Source organism: Lotus japonicus, chromosome 5 (genome assembly GCF_012489685.1).
Source record: "Lotus japonicus ecotype B-129 chromosome 5, LjGifu_v1.2".
In the NCBI taxonomy this organism is placed as follows: Eukaryota; Viridiplantae; Streptophyta; class Magnoliopsida; order Fabales; family Fabaceae; genus Lotus; species Lotus japonicus.
The window spans coordinates 66252640-66274340 of record NC_080045.1 but is presented as its reverse complement, the minus strand read 5'-3'; the positions used below and the strand labels follow the sequence as shown (position 1 = coordinate 66274340).

Sequence of the window (21701 nt, the reverse complement as noted above, 5' to 3'; positions counted from 1 at the left end):
TAACAACAACAATTGAATACTAATGCCACATCAAATGAAGTTGTAAAATGATCAGAGTGCATGTAGGAGAAGGTATCAGTGTCTTGTATAGCAATCATTTCTCCTTAGCATTGTGATTTATATGGTTGATTGTTGAAACTTCTTCATATATATTTTTTTTGTTTGTAAAATTCTCTTTCAGGAATCAGGATCCAATATAGCAGTGTGGAGAAAATTATGGACATTGATGAGCATGCACGAGAGTTGTAACTTAGGCAATGATTGATAATACTAGCAAAAACAGTTTACAAATTGCAAAACAAGGAAGAAGTAATGCCAAAGCACGTTCGGCAAGCCCAAACTTTTGGCTTAAGAAGAATTCGACATTACGGGCTCCTTGCAAACCTGGTCCATGGTAGGGCGAGAGCGTGGGCTTTCCGTTAGGCAGGCAACAACTATTTTTGTCATTGATATCACCTCCTTGACAACAGGATTTATAGGGTGAGGGAGACGTAAGTCCAACTTATCTATCAAAGACATAGCATCAAGTGTTGAGCTCGCAGCACTCAGTGAAGATATGAAATCCCCAGGGTGCTTTCCAAAAAGTATTTCCAATGCTAATACTCCAAAACTATACACATCGCATTTCTCATTCACGTTCATTGTGTAAGCTAGTTCTGTAGAAAACCAAAAGAATATCATGTATACAATAGGATTAAATAGGCATGCTTGCATATAGTCATTGAAAAAAAGCTACAACATCATAGGGAATTGACCTGGAGCAGTATATCCAAAGGTGCCTGCGAATGAGGTCCAGTTTGTTGAATTAGGATTAAGAAGCTTAGCTGTTCCAAAGTCTGAGACATGAGCCACATAATCTAAATCCAAAAGAACATTCTTGCTGGATATGTAGCGATGAACAATTGGAGGTGAGCAATCATGATGCATATAGCATAAAGCATTAGCTATATCCTTAATGACATTCATCCTCCTATTCCAATCAAATGCAGTTGCTTGTTCATCATCTCTTAGAATCTTGTCAACACTGCCCTTCTCCAAGAACTCATAAACTAAAAATGAGTGTAGTGAATGTGAACAAAATCCATATAACTTCACAATGTTACGATGTCGGATATCTGTCAAAGCTTGGATCTCACTTGCAAAAGCTTTTTGAATAGACATTTCTCCATCTTGTAAAGAATGAAGTTTCTTCACAGCCACAACTAGACCAGCGGACAATTCTGCTCTGTAAACACATCCATGCACTCCAGCCCCAATGAGATGTTTGCTGTCAAAATCTTCCGTGGCTTCAATTATGTTCTCATACATCATTTTCCCATCAAAGCTCCATATTGAAAATTGATTTTGTGGTTGTGTTTCTGCATGCTCATTTATTGTGGCGCTTGAAACGTGGCGGAGATGATATTTGACTCCACAAACAAAAAGTGCCAGTATTAGAGTGCCCAAGGTAAGGGGTAAGACTACCAACAAGATTTTGTTATTCTTATGATCATGAGATTTTTCGCTTAACGTTGAGCAAGACTCCAAGCCAGATGCGTTACCACACAACCCTTTGTTATTTCTGAAGGCACCTAGAGGAGCTTTTTGGAAGGCTAGAATGCTTGGAACTAGGCCTTCTAATTGATTGTATGATATATCAACAGTTGTCAAGCTTAACATCTCATCGAAACCTGAGGGAATGACTCCAGAAAGATTATTATGTGACAAATTCAATATTTCTAAGGATTTCAATTGTGCAAGCGCTAGTGGTATGGTTCCACCCAAAAAATTTCCACAAAGATCAAGACTTTGAAGAACTTTTAACTGGCCAAACTCAACAGGAATACTTCCCTCAAAATTATTTTGACTCAAATTCAAATTCCATAGCTTAGGAAAACCTCCAGGTTGTGGTGGGATGAACCCACTCAAATTATTTGCTGCAACCTCTAAGATAGCAAGTTCCTGCAATGATGCCAACTCCATTGGAATATTTCCTGAAATATGATTTCCACTTATCGAGAGTTTGATCAATGACTTCAAGTTGCCTAACTCCTTTGGAATTTCTCCTGTCAGATGGTTTGAGGACAAGATAAGAACATGTAAATTGGTTGCCTTAGCCAGCTCTAGTGGTATACCACCTGATAAATTATTGTTCGAGACTATAAGGGCTGTCAGGTTATTGCACTTTCCCCATTTTGGTGAAAGGTGGCCATAAAAATTGTTTTCACTCAATTTAATGTAGAGCAAATTTGGATATACACCAAAAGCATCTGTTATATTTCCAGACAGTTGGTTCTGGTCAAGCCTGACTCTTATGAGGCTGGAGCAATTCTTCAGACTCCTTGGAACTGGACCTGTGAACTGGTTATTGGTAGTAGTGAAATTTTTCAACTTTCCACCCACACAAATATCGTCAGGTAAATAGCCTGTGAATTTATTGTAACTTAACTGCAAGTTTTCCAAACCAGTAAGCTTGTTCATCTCTACCGGAAGGTTGCCACTAAGTGCATTGAAAGTTAAAGATAATCTTCGGACCTTTGTCAAGTTCCCGATCGTGGATGGAATTGGCCCAAAGAGATTATTTTCATAAAGGGTAACATTTTCCACATTAACCAAGTTACCTATGTGTTAGAGATAACTAGGAGTAATATCCTACGGGATATTCCTTTATTTTATTATTGATTTATTTTGTAATATGCCTTAGAATATTCTTAGCATATTCTGTCATTTTATTATTATAAATAATATTGTCTACCTCACACACAATTTGTGGTGAGAATATCCAATCTTACATGGTATCAGATTTTAGGTTGAAACCCTAGCACAAACTCTCTTCCTGTGCCGCCACCTTTCTCTTTTTTTCTTCCCTCCCTCCTGCCTCGAAAACTGCTTCTCTAAATTCCGTGCATGCACCCGCATCAGCATCTCATCAGCACCAGCATCACGTCATTCAGCCTTGCTGCATCATCAGACAGCCTTGTGCTTCGCGCCGCAGCAGCCTTCCTTTCTCCCTCTCCGCGTCGCCAGACCAGATTCCTGCACTTCAGGCCTCGTGCTTCACGTGCCTGTCTTTTTGTGCTGCACCGTCTCCTTTGTTGCCCGCCACGCGTCCGGCACTCGTCAGCCGCTGTCAGTTCCTTGTCGCGCCGTCAGCCTTTGCTTCTGCCGACAGCTTCTTCAACCGCCAGACCTCGTGCTCTGTGCGGTCTTGTCTCCAGTCAACCGCCAGCCGTCAGTTTCTTTTTTTTTTTTGGGATCACCACTGGTTTGACTTTAATTAATTTTCCCTTCAGCTTTTGACCGGCTTGAGTTCTTTGTTGACCAGGGAGTTACTTTTTTATTATTTTGGAAGTTTATTGCTCTCTTTGAGACAGGTGTTTTTACATGGGTTCCGATGCTACTCCTCCGACTTTTTCCATGAACACTTTGGTGCATATGCTAACAGTGAAACTTAAACCGGATAATTTTCTTCTCTGGCGTAAACAGGTTACTGCTCTTCTTCAGAATCAGAACTTGTATGATATTGTTGACCCTACCGTCGATCCTCCGCCAGAATTTACTCAACAGACATTTGCACAAACTGTTGTTCAACCACAACGCACTGGTGCTCCTTCTCCAAATCCTCTTTATGCTGAGTGGCAGGCTCGAGATCGTAATGTCAACAGTCTGCTTCTTTCCTCCCTCACTGAGGAGGCCTTATCTGAGACTCTAAGTGCAACCACTGCTCGTAATGTTTGGGTTGCTTTACATTCTGCTTATGCCTCCCGCAGCAAGGCACGTGAACTACGTCTTCGTGATGAACTTCAACTCATGCGTCGTGGTTCTCTATCCGTTTCTGAGTACGGGCGGAAATTTCGCACTATCTGCGATCAGTTGGCTGCTATTGGTGCACCTGTGCCTAATGATGATAAAGTTCACTGGTTCCTTCGTGGTCTTGGCCCTTCATATGCAAATTTTTCCACGGGTCAGCTTGATCAGGTACCCCTACCTCTCTTTACTGACATTCTTTGTAAGGTCGAGAGCCATGCTATTTTTCAGGCTTCTCTTGAAGAATCAGTGGCTCCTCCACCTGCTGCCTTCCATGCGAGCAATCAGCCCCGCTCTTCTGCACTCAGTCTTCCCCTAGTGGCAACCGTGGACCTTTCGGTGGTGGTTCTCGTGGTGGAAATCGTGGAAACTCTAATGGTGGATCTCGTCAGCGTCGCAATAATGGTGGCTCTGGTCGCCGTGGTTCTTACACTCCTCGCTGTCAAATTTGTCGTGAGCAGGGCCACTATGCTGATAAGTGTCCGGTTCGCTGGGATCGTTCTTCTGAGTCTGCTAATTTGGCACAATCATTTGCTGCGGGTTGTTCATTGGACAACTCAAACCGTTCCGACTGGTATATGGATACAGGTGCCACTTCTCATATGACTCCTTCTCTATCTCAGCTGACGGACTCTCAGGCCTATTCCGGTAATGATCGTGTTCTTGTTGGTAATGGGGCTGGTTTACATATTACTCATATTGGTTCTCGTTCTGTTTCACATTCTGTTCCTTTATCCAATGTTTTGGTTGTGCCTCAGTTAACTAAAAATCTTGTCTCTGTTAGAAAATTGACTCGTAACCATAATGCTAAAGCTATTTTTCTGGATGATTCTTTTGTTCTTCAGAACCGACAGACAGGAGCCGTTCTGGGAAGGGGCCGATGTGATAACGGACTTTATGTGCTTGATCAAGGATCGCAGGCGCTGCTTACTACCAGTTCTCCATTACCTCGTGCCTCCTTTGAATTGTGGCACTCCCGATTAGGACATGTTAATTTTGACATTATTCAACAATTGCATAAACTTGGTTGTTTCAATGTTTCCTCAATTTTGCCTAAGCCTATCTGTTGTATTTCTTGTCAGATGGCTAAGAGTAAACGTCTAGTCTTTTATGATAATAATAAAAGAGCTTCTGCAGTTTTAGACCTTATTCATTGTGATTTGTGGGGACCATCGCCTGTTGCTTCTGTTGATGATTTTTCGTACTTTGTTATTTTTGTGGATGATTTTTCCCGGTTTACTTGGTTTTATCCATTGAAGCGCAAGTCTGATTTTTATGATGTTCTTGTTCGCTTCAAAGCGTTTGTGGAAAATCAATTTTCCCGGTCGATCAAAGTTTTCCAAAGTGACAATGGCACCGAGTTCACTAATAACAAAGTCCAGACTTTATTTGCTTCCTCAGGTGTGCTTCATCGGTTTTCATGTCCTCATACTCAGGCACAGAATGGACGGGTTGAACGGAAACACCGCCATGTTCTTGAGCTTGGTCTTGCTATGTTGTATCACTCTCATGTTCCTACTCGCTATTGGGTTGATGCTTTCAGTACTGCGGTATATATTATTAACCGTGTCCCTTCTAAGGTGCTCTCTAATCAGATTCCATTTCAGCTCCTATTTCATGTTGCGCCCACGTATGCTAATTTTCATCCATTTGGCTGTCGGGTGTTCCCATGCTTGCGTCCATACATGAAAAATAAATTTAGCCCTCGGAGTACTCCTTGCATCTTTTTGGGATATAGCAGTCACCACAAGGGATTTAAATGCTTCGATCCGGCTGTTTCACGGACTTATGTGTCTCGTCATGCTCAATTTGATGAACTTTGCTTCCCTTTTGCAGGTTCTCCCTCTTCCCCTCATGACTTGGTGATCTCTACGTTTTATGAACCAGCTTCCGGTTCTCCTCCATCTCCACAACCTGTTGTTCCGGAGAGTTCACTACCTATTGGTTCTCTGCCTTGTCCATCTTGTGATGACTCCGATGTCCTACCTGCTCTGCCGGTTCCTCCTGACGATGCCCCTCCTTCGCCGGCTCCTCCTTCCCCAGCACAGCCGGCCACCCCTCCTGTTGGGCCTCAGGCTCCGGCTGCTTCACCGCCGGCTACTCCTCCTGCTGTGGCTCAGGCTCCACTTGCTCCTATTGTTGCTCGTCCGCAGACTCGCTCTCAGAATGGTATTTTTAAGCCGAATCCGCGATATGCCTTGGTTCACGCTCAGCCAACTGGTCTTCTCACTGCTTTGCATACTGTTACTGAGCCTAAGGGATTCAAATCTGCTATGAAGCATCCTCAGTGGTTGGCAGCAATGGAGGATGAACTTTCTGCCCTTCATAAGAATTGTACTTGGACTTTGGTTCCTCGCCCTTCTACTACCAATGTTGTTGGAAGTAAATGGGTTTTTCGCACAAAATTCCATAGTGACGGCACTGTTGAGCGCTTAAAAGCGCGTTTGGTGGCTCAGGGTTTCACACAGATTCCAGGGTTTGATTACTCTCTTACTTTCAGTCCTGTTGTCAAAGCTACTACTGTACGCCTTATTTTATCTCTTGCTGTGCTTAATGATTGGCAGCTTCATCAGTTGGATGTCAAAAATGCTTTCCTTCATGGTCATCTTACTGAGACCGTTTATATGGAGCAGCCTCCTGGATTTGTTGATCCTCGTTTCCCGACTCATGTGTGTCGATTGAACAAGGCCCTCTACGACCTCAAACAGGCGCCTCGTGCTTGGTTTCAGCGCTTGAGCTCTTTTCTCCTGCGTTATGGTTTTTCGTGTAGTCGGGCTGATCCATCCTTGTTCTTTTTCTACAAAGGACATATTACTCTTTATCTTCTTGTATATGTGGATGACATCATCCTTACTGGTAGTGATCCGTCCCTTCTGACTCAGTTTATTGCTCGCCTTAATGCTGAGTTTGCCATTAAATATCTGGGTAAGCTTGGCTACTTCCTTGGCCTTGAGATCACTTACACTGCTGATGGGTTGTTCTTGGGACAGGCCAAATATGCCCATGATTTGCTTTCTCGTGCTATGATGCTTGAGGCCAGTCATGTTTCTACGCCCTTGGCTGCTGGTTCTCATCTTGTCGGTTCTGGTGTGGCTTACTCAGATCCTACGCATTATCGCTCTCTAGTTGGGGCCTTGCAGTATTTGACTATTACTCGCCCTGACTTGTCATATGCTGTTAACATTGTTAGTCAGTTCCTTCAGGCTCCGACTGTGGATCATTTTCAGGCTGTCAAACGCATTCTTCGTTATGTCTGTGGCACGCAACATTTTGGTCTTACGTTTCGTCGTACCTCTTCCCCCGCTGTTCTTGGTTATAGTGATGCTGATTGGGCTCGCTGCACGGACACTCGTCGCTCTACTTACGGCTATGCTATTTTTCTTGGTGATAATCTTTTGTCTTGGAGTGCCAAGAAACAACCTACTGTTGCTCGCTCTAGTTGTGAATCTGAGTACCGAGCTATGGCTAATACTGCTTCTGAGCTGGTTTGGTTGCTTAATCTTCTTCATGAGCTTCGTGTTCGGTTATCCGCGACTCCTCTTCTTCTTAGTGACAACCAGAGTGCTTTGTTTATGGCTCAAAATCCCGTTGCGCATAAGCATGCCAAACACATTGACTTGGATTGTCATTTCATTCGTGAGCTGGTTTCCTCTGGTCGATTAGCTGTTCGTCATGTGCCCACTTCTCTCCAACTTGCTGATATTTTCACTAAGGCGTTGCCTCGTCCATTGTTTGACCTTTTTAGATCCAAGCTTCGGGTTGGTCTTAATCCAACGCTAAGCTTGACGGGGGGTGTTAGAGATAACTAGGAGTAATATCCTACGGGATATTCCTTTATTTTATTATTGATTTATTTTGTAATATGCCTTAGAATATTCTTAGCATATTCTGTCATTTTATTATTATAAATAATATTGTCTACCTCACACACAATTTGTGGTGAGAGTATCCAATCTTACACTATGGAAGCTGGAATTGGACCAGTGAGCTGATTTGACCATAAAGACTATACTCTGGCCTTTGTCAAGTTTCCAATGGTTGAAGGAATTGGGCCAGAAAGGTTATTTTCACTAAGGTCAATTAAATCCAAATTGATTAAGTTGCCTATGGAAGGTGGAATTGGACCGGTGAGTTGGTTTGAGTATAAATATAACACCTTGGCCTTTGTCCAATTTCCAATGGTGGAAGGAATTGTCCCATAAAGATTATTTTCTTGAAGGGTAACATTTTCCACATTGACCAGGTTACCTATAGAAGCTGGAATGGGACCAGTGAGCTGATTTGACCATAAAGATAATACTCTGATCTTTTTCAAGTTTCCAATTGTGGAAGGAATTGGGCCAGAAAGTTTATTTTCTCTAAGGTCAAATAAATCCAAATTGATCAAGTTACCTATGGAAGGTGGAATTAGACCAGTGAGTTGGTTTGAGTATAAATATAACACCTTGGCCTTTGTCCAATTTCCAATGGAGGAAGGAATTGGCCCATAGAGATTATTTTCTTGAAAGGTAACATTTTCCACATTGACCATGTTACCTATGGAAGTCGGAATTGAGCCAGTAAGCTGATTTGACCATAAAGTTATTACTCTCGCCTTTGTCAAGTTTCCAATGGTTGAAGGAATTGGGCCAGAAAGTTTATTTTCACTAAGGTCAATTAAATCCAAATTAATTAAGTTGCCTATTGAAGGTGGAATTGGACCAGTGAGTTCGTTTGAGTATAAATATAACACCTTGGCCTTTGTCAAGTTCCCGACGGTGGATGGAATTGGCCCAAAGAGATTATTTTCATAAAGGGCAACATTTTCCACATTAACCAAGTTACCTATGGAAGCTGGAATGGGACCAGTGAGCTGATTTGACCATAAAGATAATACTATGATCTTTTTCAAGTTTCCAATTTTGGAAGGAATTGGGCCAGAAAGTTTATTTTCACTAAGGTCAAATAAATCCAAATTGATCAAGTTACCTATGGAAGGTGGAATTGGACCAGTGAGTTGATTTGAGTATAAATATAACACCTTGGCCTTTGTCCAATTTCCAATGGTGGAAGGAATTGTCCCATAAAGATTATTTTCTTGAAGGGTAACATTTTCCACATTGACCAAGTTACCTATAGAAGCTGGAATTGGACCAATGAGCTGATTTGACCATAGAGATAATACTTTGGTCTTTGTCAAGTTTCCAATGGTTGAAGGAATTGGACCCGAAAGTTTATTTTTATAAAAAAAAACGTTTTCCACATTGACCAAGTTACCTATGGAAGCTGGAATGGGACCAGTGAGCTGATTTGACCATAAAGATAATACTCTGATCTTGTTCAAGTTTCCAATTGTGGAAGGAATTGGGCCAGAAAGTTTATTTTCACTAAGGTCAAATAAATCCAAATTGATCAAGTTACCTATGGAAGATGGAATTGGACCAGTGAGTTGGTTTGAGTATACATATAACACCTTGACCTTTGTCAAGTTTCCGATTATGGAAGGAATGATACCAAAGAGGTTGTTACTAGACAAATCCAGAGATTCCAAGTTGTACATCAACCCAAAGTGGTGAGGTATAACTCCATACAAGGAATTGCTACTTAAATCTATGGTGCGGAGTTTTGGAAGTGATGACAAGTTGAGACTTTGAAGTGTACCTTTGAGTCCAACATTTGTAAGATTCAGGATAGAGATGGATTTGGACTCACATTGAATTCCCAGCCAATTGCATGGAGTAGTACTGTTACTTGTCCATGAAGAGAGCACCAAAGTCTGGGTTTGGTTGTCAAGGCTGGCTTTCCACTTCAAGAGAGCTTCTGCCTCCTGAGGATTACCTACAGCATAAGGTAGTGAAGTGACCATTGCAAAGAGCATTACAACAAACCCAAGCTTCATGGTGTGAAATATTGGAATAAAAAACACCGATTAGTAATGCTTAAGGTGAACTAATTCCTTTCAAAAAAAAAAGTTGAACTAATTAATAATAACTCAAAAGAGAGACTTGGGATGATGCGTGTTAATGAGAGATATGGCACTCACTTATATATAGCCAAGAAATAGTGTACTCAAGATAGGACTAGGAGGCTAAAGCCATTCATGCACTTGTGTCTTTCAAGCTAGTTGATTAGTTCGTTCGTACCATTCATGATATTTGACTCATTCTTGATTTTTTTAGTCAAAGGATATTATCTATCTATCTATCCATCACTCACTTTTCTTAGAAGTTGGAGGTTGTGTGAGCCTTCCCTACATATTCATAACGATGTCTTGACTAGATTTATGGAAGGAAGAATGAGTGGATGGAGGTGCTTCAACATTAATGAAAGTGGCGACTAAATGGATTCTACTTGCTGCATCCACCATTGTGCACTTGTTGAAAAGTTTGTGTTTTCGCTAGACCGATACTAGCTACAAGGTAAAACTCAAAAAACATAAATTGTTAAAAGTGTTTTTCACTTTGTAAGTGTTATTCCTTTTCCCAAAATTGGTAACCATGAGACTAATCCTTCATGATTTGATATTACTTTAAGTGAGTAAGTCTTCTCCAACAAACTACTATTCTTTATATGCACTACAGAGAGGGAAAGCTGAACTAATTGAGTTTATAATTAAGTATTAGGCTTAATTGCACTTTTGGTCCCCCAACTATTGCTTTCCTGTGAAAATCGTCCCCAAACTTCAAAATTAGCAAAAAACGTCCTCCAACTATACACGTCGTTGCACTTTTGGTCTGCCGTTAGCATTCCGTGAGAAAACTAACGTTTTCTACGTTTTCTGGATTAAAAAATAAAAAAATAATAAAAAACTTCATCATTTTCATCTTCTTCATACCTCAAACCCAGATTTGTTATCCTCGTTTATTACTTAAAATGAATCATAAAAAATAAAGGTATACATAAGAAAACGTTACTAAAATGATGAATTCCCTTGAGAATGATCCTCAAGGCAATGAAGGATTCAATTTGCAAATCGGAGATAAAAATATTAAAAAGCAGATGCCAAAGGGAAAAAATTTACACACACAAAGCCAAATTTTAAGGTATGCTTATGGTCAGATTGAGAAGGAGAAAGCTCAACAAGAGAAAAACAAAAACTTGACTTTCTCAGGAGTGATTTCAATGGCTACTGATGGTGAGGTTACAACTAGGCCTGTGATTGAAGTAGCTTTCAAAGATTTAACTCTCACTTTGAAAGGGAAAAGAAAACATCTACTCAGATGTGTGACTGGTAAAATTATGCCTGGTCGAGTTTCAGCTGTGATGGGTCCCTCAGGAGCAGGCAAAACTACATTTCTTTCTGCTTTGGCAGGGAAAGCAAGAGGATGCCTTATGTCAGGCTCAATTCTAATCAATGGAAAACCTGAATCAATTCACTGTTATCAACACCACCGCACCCCCCAACTAGCATCAACACAAAAAACCTCCAGCCACCACCGCACCAAAGCTTCACAAAAACCCAGATGCAAAGCTGTTGAAACCTAACCCCTCAATTGAAAAAAACTCCAACCTATTTTTAAACACTTTGATATATACACTAACTCTTTCATCCCAGAGAAAAGAAGAATAAACAAATCCACCCTGTTATCTAATAATTTTGAGACCTCACTCTGGAAAGTGAGGCACTCAAAAACCATACTCTCCTTCATAAATTGCCACGTCATTTTTTCTAATAAAAAAAACTCTCTCTCTCTTCAATTGAGCAATCGTGCTTCTCACGCGCGGTGCTGAAACTCTTCTTCACGTATGTTCTCCACATCCTGCATTCTCCTCTTCCAACTGAAACCTCTCTCTTCCCCTGAAATTTCTCCACTTCGAATCAGTTATTCACAATCCTGTAAACCTCTCCCAAATCAGATATTTATGGAATTCAAATTGATTTTCGATTTGGATTTTGAAAATCCAGCGCCTTGGGGGAAAATTTGGGGCTTTTTCAGGAGAAAATGCGGAATTCACATGACATTCCTTTCTATTGAATTCCCATTCCTGCTCATCAATGCGGAATTTCGGAGTTTCCTTCTGTAAAAAATTTGAAGCGAAATTTCAAGTGGTCGAATTGATGTTGTGGATGGAGGTTTGGTTCTTATCAGTAAAGCTCTGAAGGTCTGTTTCAACATCTTATGGGTATGCTTTTTTTTTCAAGTTTCTATTTTTTACATTTCTGGAACTTTTCTCAATCGACTTCGTGCAGATAAACAGAATCTCAACTGATTTGTTTATATGAGACATCAAACCATTTTAGAATTGAATCTGTTTTCATTTCCAAATTTCTGAAGTCTGAAAACTGCATATAGTGTCTTATAATAATAATTGTTGTAGCATAATTTTTGTTACAGTATATTTGTTTCTTCTAAGTTTTTTTTTTTGACACTGACCAAACTAGAATTAGTGACTTAGATGGCCAAAGGAGTGGAGAGGGAGAAAGAAATTGGACTATTAGTGAATTAGTATTGATGTGTGTACTAAATAACTTCTATTTTATATGTTTAAGATTTGCATATTCTTTTACAAATTTGTCGATTTTGCCTGTGTAACGCAACAACGAGGGATTTCTTATTTGCCACAAGGACATAAGGAAGAACCCTCAGGATCTTTCTTCTTAACCCTTTTTTTTTGTAACCTTCATTGATCGTGTTTTGCATGTTACATTTCTGGAACTTACAAATGCTTAAACTGAACTCTGACTTTCCATCATATGACTTTACACTGAAAATATAAAGGCCATCCTCTTGATCGTGTTTTGCATGTTACAAAAAATTACCACATCTCGTTCGTCTTGTGAAGCAGAGTATCGGGCCATGGCAGCAACAGTGTGTGAGATACAATGGCTCAATTACCTTCTTCGTGATCTAGAAGTTTCTCATTCTACTCCTGTATCAATGTATTGTGATAATCAGTCAGCTATGCACATTGCTCACAACCCAAGTTATCACGAAAGGACCAAGCAGATTGAGCTCGACTGCCACATAGTCCGTGAGAAGCTTCAACAAGGACTCATTCATCTTCTACCAGTGTCTTCCTCTTTGCAAATTGCTGACATTCTTACAAAACCTTTGACCCTTGCCCCATTCCAAAGTATCTACTCCAAACTGGGGATGCATAACATCCATTCTCCAGTTTGAGGGGGGCTGTTGAATAAGATAGTGTTAGCTTACCACCTTAGGTAGTTAACCATGGTTAGCTCTACTATGGTTAGTTTAGTTTGTTAGACATCTGGTTAAGTTGTTAACCGGTTAGTTAGAGTTTGCTTAACAACTCTCTTAGTATAAAGCTTGTAATAACTGTAGATTTTACATTCATTCAATACATTCTCAGTTTTCTCTGCAATCAATCAAGAAACTTCCGCTTTGTTATGGTGATGAAAGAGGCTCATGAGGTGAATTCTGTACAACTAATAACTTTGGAGATTATACAAGCCACAGAGACATTGCAGCAAGTTTCTTAGAAGTGAGAAGAAACCTCCCTGAGAAACCTTGCTTCCTCACCTAATGCAGAATTAGAACAAATGAAAGTGCAAGAGGAACTTAAGGAGAATTAAAAAGGAAGAGATAGGTTTTGTGGAGGAAAAAGATTATGATGCATGTTTCTTTACCTATATGAAATTACATCTCTGCCTTATATTTTTAATTAGTTTGACTTTCTTATGTTTTAACCCTTCCTTAGGTTTAGTTTAGTTGGTCGATTGGTACTTGGTGACTTGATGCATTGCTTTTTTTTTCTCCTCTGTTTTAGTATAGTTTAGTTAGATCTATTAAACATATATGTACCCATCAAAACAGTATCCTACAAAATCTGTTTTAACATACAGATTTGTTTGGCAATGGCATAATTCTATTGAAACTGGTTTGCTCAATAGACACTTTCTATCATTTGTCTTAATTGAATTTATCTAATTCTGTCAACTATCTATATGTTGCATGTTGTCTTCAAGATAATGAATATCTTTGATATCTTGAAATAGTTAGATGAATAGGTTGCCTTAATATGTGTGTTAGCTGCTGAATTCATCAACCTGTCAAAATGCTTAGGAAAGAAAGGGTTCTAGCACAAAGATGCAGGTTGGTGTGTTCATTCAGATTCGTTCTAAGAGAAGAAAGAAAGGGTTTGAGCACAAAGAAACAAGTTGGGTGTGGTCATTCAGTTTCAATGTTTCATTTTGTTTTTAGTCATGGTAACAAACGCTTTTGATTATTTAAGAAATTCAAAATGCTTTTGTTCAAGCACAACGAAGCATTTTAATGTTTACTCTTTCTATATTGTAATTGATGTTGGTTGTTTCTACCCTACATTTTGTTTTTGTTTTTAGCTTCATGAAACTGTGTTTGATTAAGATTTTCACCTGGTGTTTTTTAATAGAATGGGAACTTTAGATGATAGAATTGGCAGATTTTTCCTTTGACTAAATACCCAAAATAATAGTTTCTTTTAAGCTATGTTCTGTCTTCTTTTGTGAAAGTTACGTGCAATCTCTTTTTTATCCAAATAAATACACATTAATTCTCATGTATGTTAGAATTAGCTCGAAGTGTGATGCTAGAGTATCATTAGATCTTTATACCTCATGAGTGGGAGTGTTTTCAGTTAGGTCAAGGAGAATTGATTATATTAATTTCTAAATAATTATACAAGCTCAAGAGATATATTTTTAGCACATGCTCAAGAGAGCCACGGTGATAAAGTGGTGTGCTTTACTTTGTAAGTTTTAACGATTAATTCTTATGGATATCAGGGATTGCAAGAATATGGTAAATGGCTTAACCAATACTGAATCTCAAGTATTCTACCATACCAGTCATTCCTTTCTATTCTCTTGACAGAAATGAATTATTTAAAATAAAAGCTTTGCTGGATTGTCCAAGTAAGCTAGGATATCACGATTTATATATTCTCTACTATCTATATTAAAAGTAGGACAATCTTTTCAAATTCAAGTAGTAATTCTTTTATTTCCATAAAAAAAGTAATAATTCTTTTATTATTTTTTCATTGTATATGTGAATTATCTTTTAAACATAATTTGATCTAATTATTTACTTTCTCATATTTTATTAATTTAAGAGAACAGACTAAGTTCAACACTTGGAATGTAATCACGCTAAACTTCAGTTTGCATAAAGGATAAAAGGGGAGTGCTGCCAACTTCAACTTCATAGAGTTTTTATTTTTTCAAAAACAAACTTCATAGAGTTAGTAAAGTGTTAATTACATTTTTAAGCTAAAATATTTAATCTTTATATACTAATTAAAACATTTTTTAGATTTTTTACAAAGAAAAATACCCGTCCACCCGTGCATTGCACGGGCTACTTACTAGTGATATATTAAACTCTGAAATCTTAAAACACCCTCACATCTTCCATCGTTCTTCTTCTCCCTTTATTTTTCTTCCTCTTTTCAAATCAAATTTCCCAGGTCCAAAGACTCCAACTTTCCCAGATCCAAAGACTTTCAACTTCATACCTGAAATCACAACCAACAAGATCTCACCCCACCAGCGCAACGTCGTCCCCCACCTCCTCGGCGAAGTCGACCCATCCATTGATCTGAACCTATACTGCTTCGATCTGCGACGGAGCATGTAGATCTGCAAGCAACAACTTGTGCATCTTCAAATTTGCCTCTTCCTGTTTCCAAATCGTCGTCTTCAGTCTCTGTTTCGTCATCATACTGTTCCAATTCGCCATCAACCCCGTCTTCTTCTTTTTCTGCGAACTTCCGGCAACAACAGCAAGGGAGGTGGGTGAGGAAAGGTGAGGGAGCAAGAAGAGGATGTGGTGGAGAAGAGAGACGGGAAGATGAATTTTTGAAGTGGGGGAACATGGATTTGTAGATTTTTTTATAAAAAAAAATTATGGGTTTTGTTTTATGAAGATGAAGATTCTGGGTTTTATAAGATTTAATGATGAAGAAGTTTGAAAAAGATGAAGAACCAATCAATACTTGGGTTTTTGAATTTTTATTTTATTTTCCAGCAATCTGTTAAGTTTTGGACGGAAGTTGGACGGAAAACCAAAAGTGCAACGACATGTATAGTTGGAGGACGTCTTTTGCTAATTTTGAAGTTTGGGGACGATTTTCGCAGGAAGGCAATAGTTGGGGGACCAAAAGTGCAATTAAGCCTAAGTATTATTGTAGTAAAAGTGATGGATTCTATATATTGTGTCTAGACTAGACTTGATGGAAGAATGAGTGGATCTCACAACTAATTTGTGAATAGCTTTAGCTAAAGTATCTCACAGCTTCAATCACATAAGCTTCACAAATAGGGGTGGCAAATGGATGGATATGGATATGAATTGTAATGGATGGATCCAAATAATCCCTTAGGATCCACTAAAATTATTTTTTAAAAATCCATCCATTATTTCTGTTATTCATTTGCATTAACTGACAAATTTCCCTAAAATAGACTAAGGCAAATTTCCTCCGATAGGGGCGAAGTAGGTCATTCATCCCAATTGAAATGTTGAGGGGGAATTATTGAGGCCAAAAGGCATGACGAGAAACTCATAGTGGCTATCGACAATCCTAAACGTCGTCTTGTGTGAGTTTTCAAGGGAGACCCTTATCTGGTGAAAACTAGAGCGCAAATCATTTTTAGAATTGATTGAGGTACGCCCCAATTCATCCAACAACTCGTCAATTGTAGGAATTGGAAATCTAGTTTGGAAGTGAGCTAATCAAATTAAACATCACTATAGTTTTGGTCTTTCGGGATTTTCCCAACTGAAATTAGTCTTGTTGGCTAAATAGGCATAGAGAATATTAAAAAACTCTTATTCTTTGTAGGTCAGAATTTTGTCAACTAATGGGTCAGGAAATGCTTCCTGGGGATGGAACATTTTTTTAAATAAAAGTTTCAGATATATAATCCATTATTGTTGACTACAATATCAAAGTTCAAGCAACTTATACTGGTGTCATAACAGTTTTGATATCCTTGTCCATTGTTCTAATCACAGTAGTAACCTGCTCAGTCTGATCTTCATTGGAGCATGCTGCAAGGAGCACCTTAGCTGTTCCTCCATCAGGGTAGCAACCAGAATCAATCATTTCTTCAAATATTTCTAAGCACCTTACATAAAGCTTCTTTTTAGAGTATGCTCCAATACGTGAAGTCCAAGTCACCACATCAGGTTTCAAACCTTTACTATGCAACAATCGAAATAGGCCTTCCATTTTGTCAATGAATCCAGCTTGACCATACCTATTTATCAAGATATTGTATGTGCTAATATCAGCTTCACATGATCCATTTTCCATCACTGTCAAAACTTCTTCCATCTTTCCAAATTGGCCTAACCGTCCATACAAGTTCAGCATGCTGTTTAGAACAAAAGTGTCTAGTTTCAGGCCAGATTTGCACATTTGGTTGAGAATGTCCTCACATTTACTCACATTGCCAGTTTTGGAAAAGGCAGATAAAAGTACCATGTGGGATTTCATTGTTGGTGTTATTCCCACTCTTTTCATGTCTTCAAATACAGCTTCGGCATCTGTTTCAATCATTCAAAAAAGACAAGAAAGGAAAGCAATCTGCTCAGCATGTGTTTCAATCCATTAGTATAATAGAACATGTAAATAAGCAAAATAAAATGATTACTTTTAATGCAAGGTAAATACCATTTAGAAAACCTGCTCTGCCATATGCATCTACCAAGATATTATAGGAGGCTCTATCTGGTTCACATCCCATGTGCTGCATTAATGAAAAAATTTCTGCAGCCCCATAAGGAAAACCTGCACGACTGTAGGGGGAAGAAAAATCTTGATATCTTTCTTAGATATAAATTTATAGCAGAAAATAACTCACATCAAGGTTTCAAAGTACATGGCATCCTCTTTAAGATAACAGAGAAATGAAAAAAAATGGAATGGGAAGAGCACCTATCAACACAGCAAAGGGAGTCAATGCGACATCATAATGTAGCTCTTATAAAAGGCCATAAGACTAATTTAAAGCACTACAAAGACTAAGTGGTAGTGTTATTAACATAAGCACATTTCCGGAGAAAATTTTCAGTACTCCTGTAGTACTGAAGATTCGGTAAATGCACTCTAACAATGTGACAAACTGACTATTATTCTTTCCATTTTTTCAATCTTAAAAAAAATTAAAAATGTGAATACCTTAACATAAATGTTACTGTCTTGCTTTTAAGGTAGGAGGCTATGTATGTACTATTTAATTTTTTTCCCTCTAACATACCAAGTGGAACCAAATAGTTTAAAGGCATATGCATTCATCAATCAAGAAGGCATTTATAGCATCTTCTATAACAACCTGTAAGCTTCCATGAGGGCATTGTAAGAATATACATCAGGTTCAAGCCCAGCTTCTTGCATTTGCTCAAATACTTCCTCTGCCTTCTCACATAGTCCCTCTCTGGCAAATGCATTCACCAGAGCAGTGTAAGTGCAAATATTAGGTTTGCACTTATGGCTCAGCATTTCATTGAACACTTTTAAGGCCATAAAAGATTTACCATCCTGCACAAAATTCATATTTCAAAACAATTTGAAGTTCAGTTCCAAACTTTCACAGTCAAGAATTAGAGAAGTTATGGACCCCATGCTACATGTGGGCAATGTGAAGATCTAATAAGCTGACCTTCCCATATAAGTTTATCAACATGGTATAAGTTTCAGTAGATGGTTTGCAGCCATCCCTCTTCATCCTTAAGAAAATCTCTTCTGCTTTGTTTGGATTTCCTCCTTTCATTAATCCATTTATGTAAGAGTTGTATACAACTGCACCTGAGTTATTCATTCTGATAAATGTTCAACTATTTTCGAGGATCAAATTTCCACTTCATAAATGTATGTATATACAAGTTGTTCGAAACAATGGTATAAAATTTTGATGCAGGAACCTACTTGAAGGAAGGCCATAATTTTTCATTTCAACAAAGACAGCTTCAGCTTTTTCAAGCAGCCCGGACAAGCAGTAGGCCTTTATAAGAAGGGCATAAGTATCTTCATTAGGAATGCATCTAGCCTCAAGAAGCTGAAGATATGTGGATTCTGCCTCCTTGTATAGAAACTTTTGCCCAAAAGCATCTATCAGTAAATTATAGCATATAACATCTTGCTTGAAGGAGCTTCTTAGAAGTATCCATCTGCATATCTGCACAATTTTTTTTCGGTTATGTCCTATAATATTCAAAGAGCAAAACCCAAAACTAGAAAAAGTTGCAATAAACAAAAACAAGAGCCATTTCCACATACATATGATATTGTCCCATACCAATTCCTGCTAAATAGATGCTTGTGTTCGAAATAATAACAACATTCATGTATTTTCACTTAACTGCTTAGACTTTTTGGATGGAGATACATGAATTGGTTTTAATTATTTCTAACAACTGACACATGAATCATGAACATATGATGGATTCAATGGTAAAACCTTACAAGAGGAAAGAGAAGACAACCTTCATTCTTCAAATATTTTGATAGCTAAAAATTGTACTAGGTAAGGAAAATCTGCTAGAGGCAGAAAGGTAGTTAGAGCAGGTAACCACATTAAAAGGTCTTTCAGAAAAAGTGCAAAAACACTCCTTTGATACTTGTCTGATTAACTGTTTAGGCACAATCTGAACACTTATGTCTCGAGGTGTCAATAAGTACTGTGTTACATGAATAATCCTGAAATGGCAATCCATTGAGATATGAAAAACAAACTAAGGTATGTTTGGGTAAACACCTTCATTAAGTAATTATTCATAAGCTAATTTGAGAAGCGTCCTTATGCTGTAAGATAAGCTCAAATAAGCACTGCTAGAGGGCATGCAGATATTCTCACCGAAATGATTGAATCCCACTGTTTCCTCATCCGAAGTTGAACAGACACAGTTAAAATGTCATCCCATATTTCAAGAGATGCTTGAAGCATGTCCAGGGAACCCCAAATGCTCTCAGTATCTACACCCTTTTGAAGATAATCCATAATCTTCTTTGCAGTTGGGCTCAAAACAGGGAAAATCCCATCCACAAACCCAGAACCGAATTTCCATCCTCGTCCTCTCAAAGAACCACCTGGTCAGAGAAAATGACACACATTCCAATTAACACATGTTTCCAATTCAATGTATGAACTTGTGTTTCAGCAAAGCATTACTTACATTTTTTCCTGGACAGTTTCTTGTGATTGAAGTTCCTTAACTTGCCAGCTTTGTCAATGTAAACACTGTCTCTCTTGAACTTCTCCAGAGCCACACCACTGGCATCATTTGATTTCCATTCAAATTCATTAATGCAAGCTCTTGGTTCTATAAATGTGTGGTTCAACTTCACTGTGCATATAGAATTTAACCTGCAGATTAACAGCATCAGTTAAGTATAACTAATGCCACTTCAAATGAAGTTGCAAAATGACCTGTCATAACAATCTATATGATAAATGTCATTATGTACAATCATGGGTGAGAAATAATGGAGCTTACATGAAGGTACAAGTATGAGAAAGTCTCTGAGTCTGGATAATGAATGGATGGATTTTTTCAAGGTGAGAGATGGTGTCAGTTTTTTTTCCATAAAAAACGAAAAAGATTAGACAAATAGAGTAAGGTAAGGACAAATATACATGAAAATATCTTAGGAGTGTTCAGAAGTGGCAATCAAACCACTAGAGATGAAAATGGATACGGTTTGGCTAAGATATTAATTTATAGTGTATATCTCCATATTTGCATTTTAAAACAATTCTTATACCCGGATAAGAATTTTAATTTTAGTACCTCATTCTTATATTCTCATCCTTTATTAACATTATTTTAACATTTCTCATGTATTTACAAGTCAATAAAATATATTATTAAAATAATTAACATGAATAGAGAAAAAAATAGCAAAGATTAGATGTATAATATATACTCAACTCAACTAAGAAATACTAAATTTTTAGGTATAAATTATTATAATTATAAGTTTGTTAATAATCTTGTACACTATAATTATTATAAAACATAAAATATATGAACTGAAAAAACGTTCAAAAATCTTTTACACTATAAGATATAATCTATATATATATATGTAAAGCTCACTTGAGCTATAAGTATTAAATGCATTAAACACTATAATTTGTTAAACTTTTCAATTTCTGATATTTTAAATTAAATTTTAATTATTAATTACTACATGAGGGAAATTTTTAAGTAATATAATAGTAATTGAAATTGACTAACTTTACATTAATAACAATATTAGATAGTTAATAGTAATTTTTTATACTTCTTTCTAATTGTAAAAATTTCTAAGTTTATATATATATATATATACATATATATTAAAATTCAAATTAATTTAATGATAATTATTGAATTTCTGATATTTTAAATTAAATTTTAATTATTAATTACTACATGAGGGAAATTTTTAAGTAATATAATAGTAATTGAAATTGACTAACTTTACATTAATAACAATATTAGATAGGTAATAGTAATTTTTTATACTTCTTTCTAATTGTAAAACTTTCTAAGTTTATATATATATATATATATATTAAAATTCAAATTAATTTAATAATAATTATTGAATTTTAAAAAATAACAAATAAAACTTATGAGTACTATTTTTACACTACCTGCTAAAATGTAAAAGTTACTTTGAACATTTGTATTAGCATTTTCCTTTGTATTAAATAAATTAAATTAAAATATTAAAAATGAATAAATTTGTTTAAGTCATTAGCTATTCAACTACCTACTAAAATGTATAACTCAATTGAAATTTTGTTATAAATACACCAGAAAACAAAAACAAAAATTTCTTTGTACTTTTTTTAGAAAGCAAAATAGTGTATTATTCACAGCTTTGAAAAATAAAGCTAAAAAGGAGACAAAACAAGCAAGGGGGTGATTAGTAGAAACAAAAAGCTAATCACCCCTCCAAGAAGTACGATCTCCAGACGAAAGCAAACCAAAAACTTT

At 37.4% G+C, this 21701-nt stretch overlaps 2 protein-coding genes across 3 annotated transcripts; both read right to left on the bottom strand.

The window, feature by feature from the left end:
* On the bottom strand, positions 1-9762 carry LOC130717420 (probable leucine-rich repeat receptor-like protein kinase At1g35710). Its single transcript, XM_057567639.1, has 3 exons — positions 7823-9762; positions 756-2604; positions 1-656 (listed from the first exon to the last, which is right to left on the bottom strand). Exons 1-3 carry the CDS (start codon positions 9662-9664, stop codon positions 349-351), a joined length of 3999 nt encoding a protein of 1332 aa, XP_057423622.1. The 5' UTR covers positions 9665-9762; the 3' UTR covers positions 1-348.
* Positions 9763-16542: 6780 nt separating this feature from the next.
* Positions 16543-20351, bottom strand: LOC130721460 (pentatricopeptide repeat-containing protein At2g35130). 2 transcript variants are annotated; one of them, XM_057572254.1, is made up of 8 exons: positions 20211-20351; positions 19890-20080; positions 19571-19803; positions 18643-18892; positions 18377-18522; positions 18050-18255; positions 17389-17513; positions 16543-17261 (listed from the first exon to the last, which is right to left on the bottom strand). In XM_057572254.1, coding segments are annotated over exons 1-8 (1740 nt in total). In that variant the 5' UTR covers positions 20213-20351; the 3' UTR covers positions 16543-16674. The 2 variants fall into 2 exon arrangements, with proteins under 2 accessions (XP_057428237.1, XP_057428236.1); XM_057572253.1 differs by lacking the exon at positions 20211-20351 and having other exon boundaries at positions 19890-20097.
* Positions 20352-21701: the final 1350 nt, after the last annotated feature.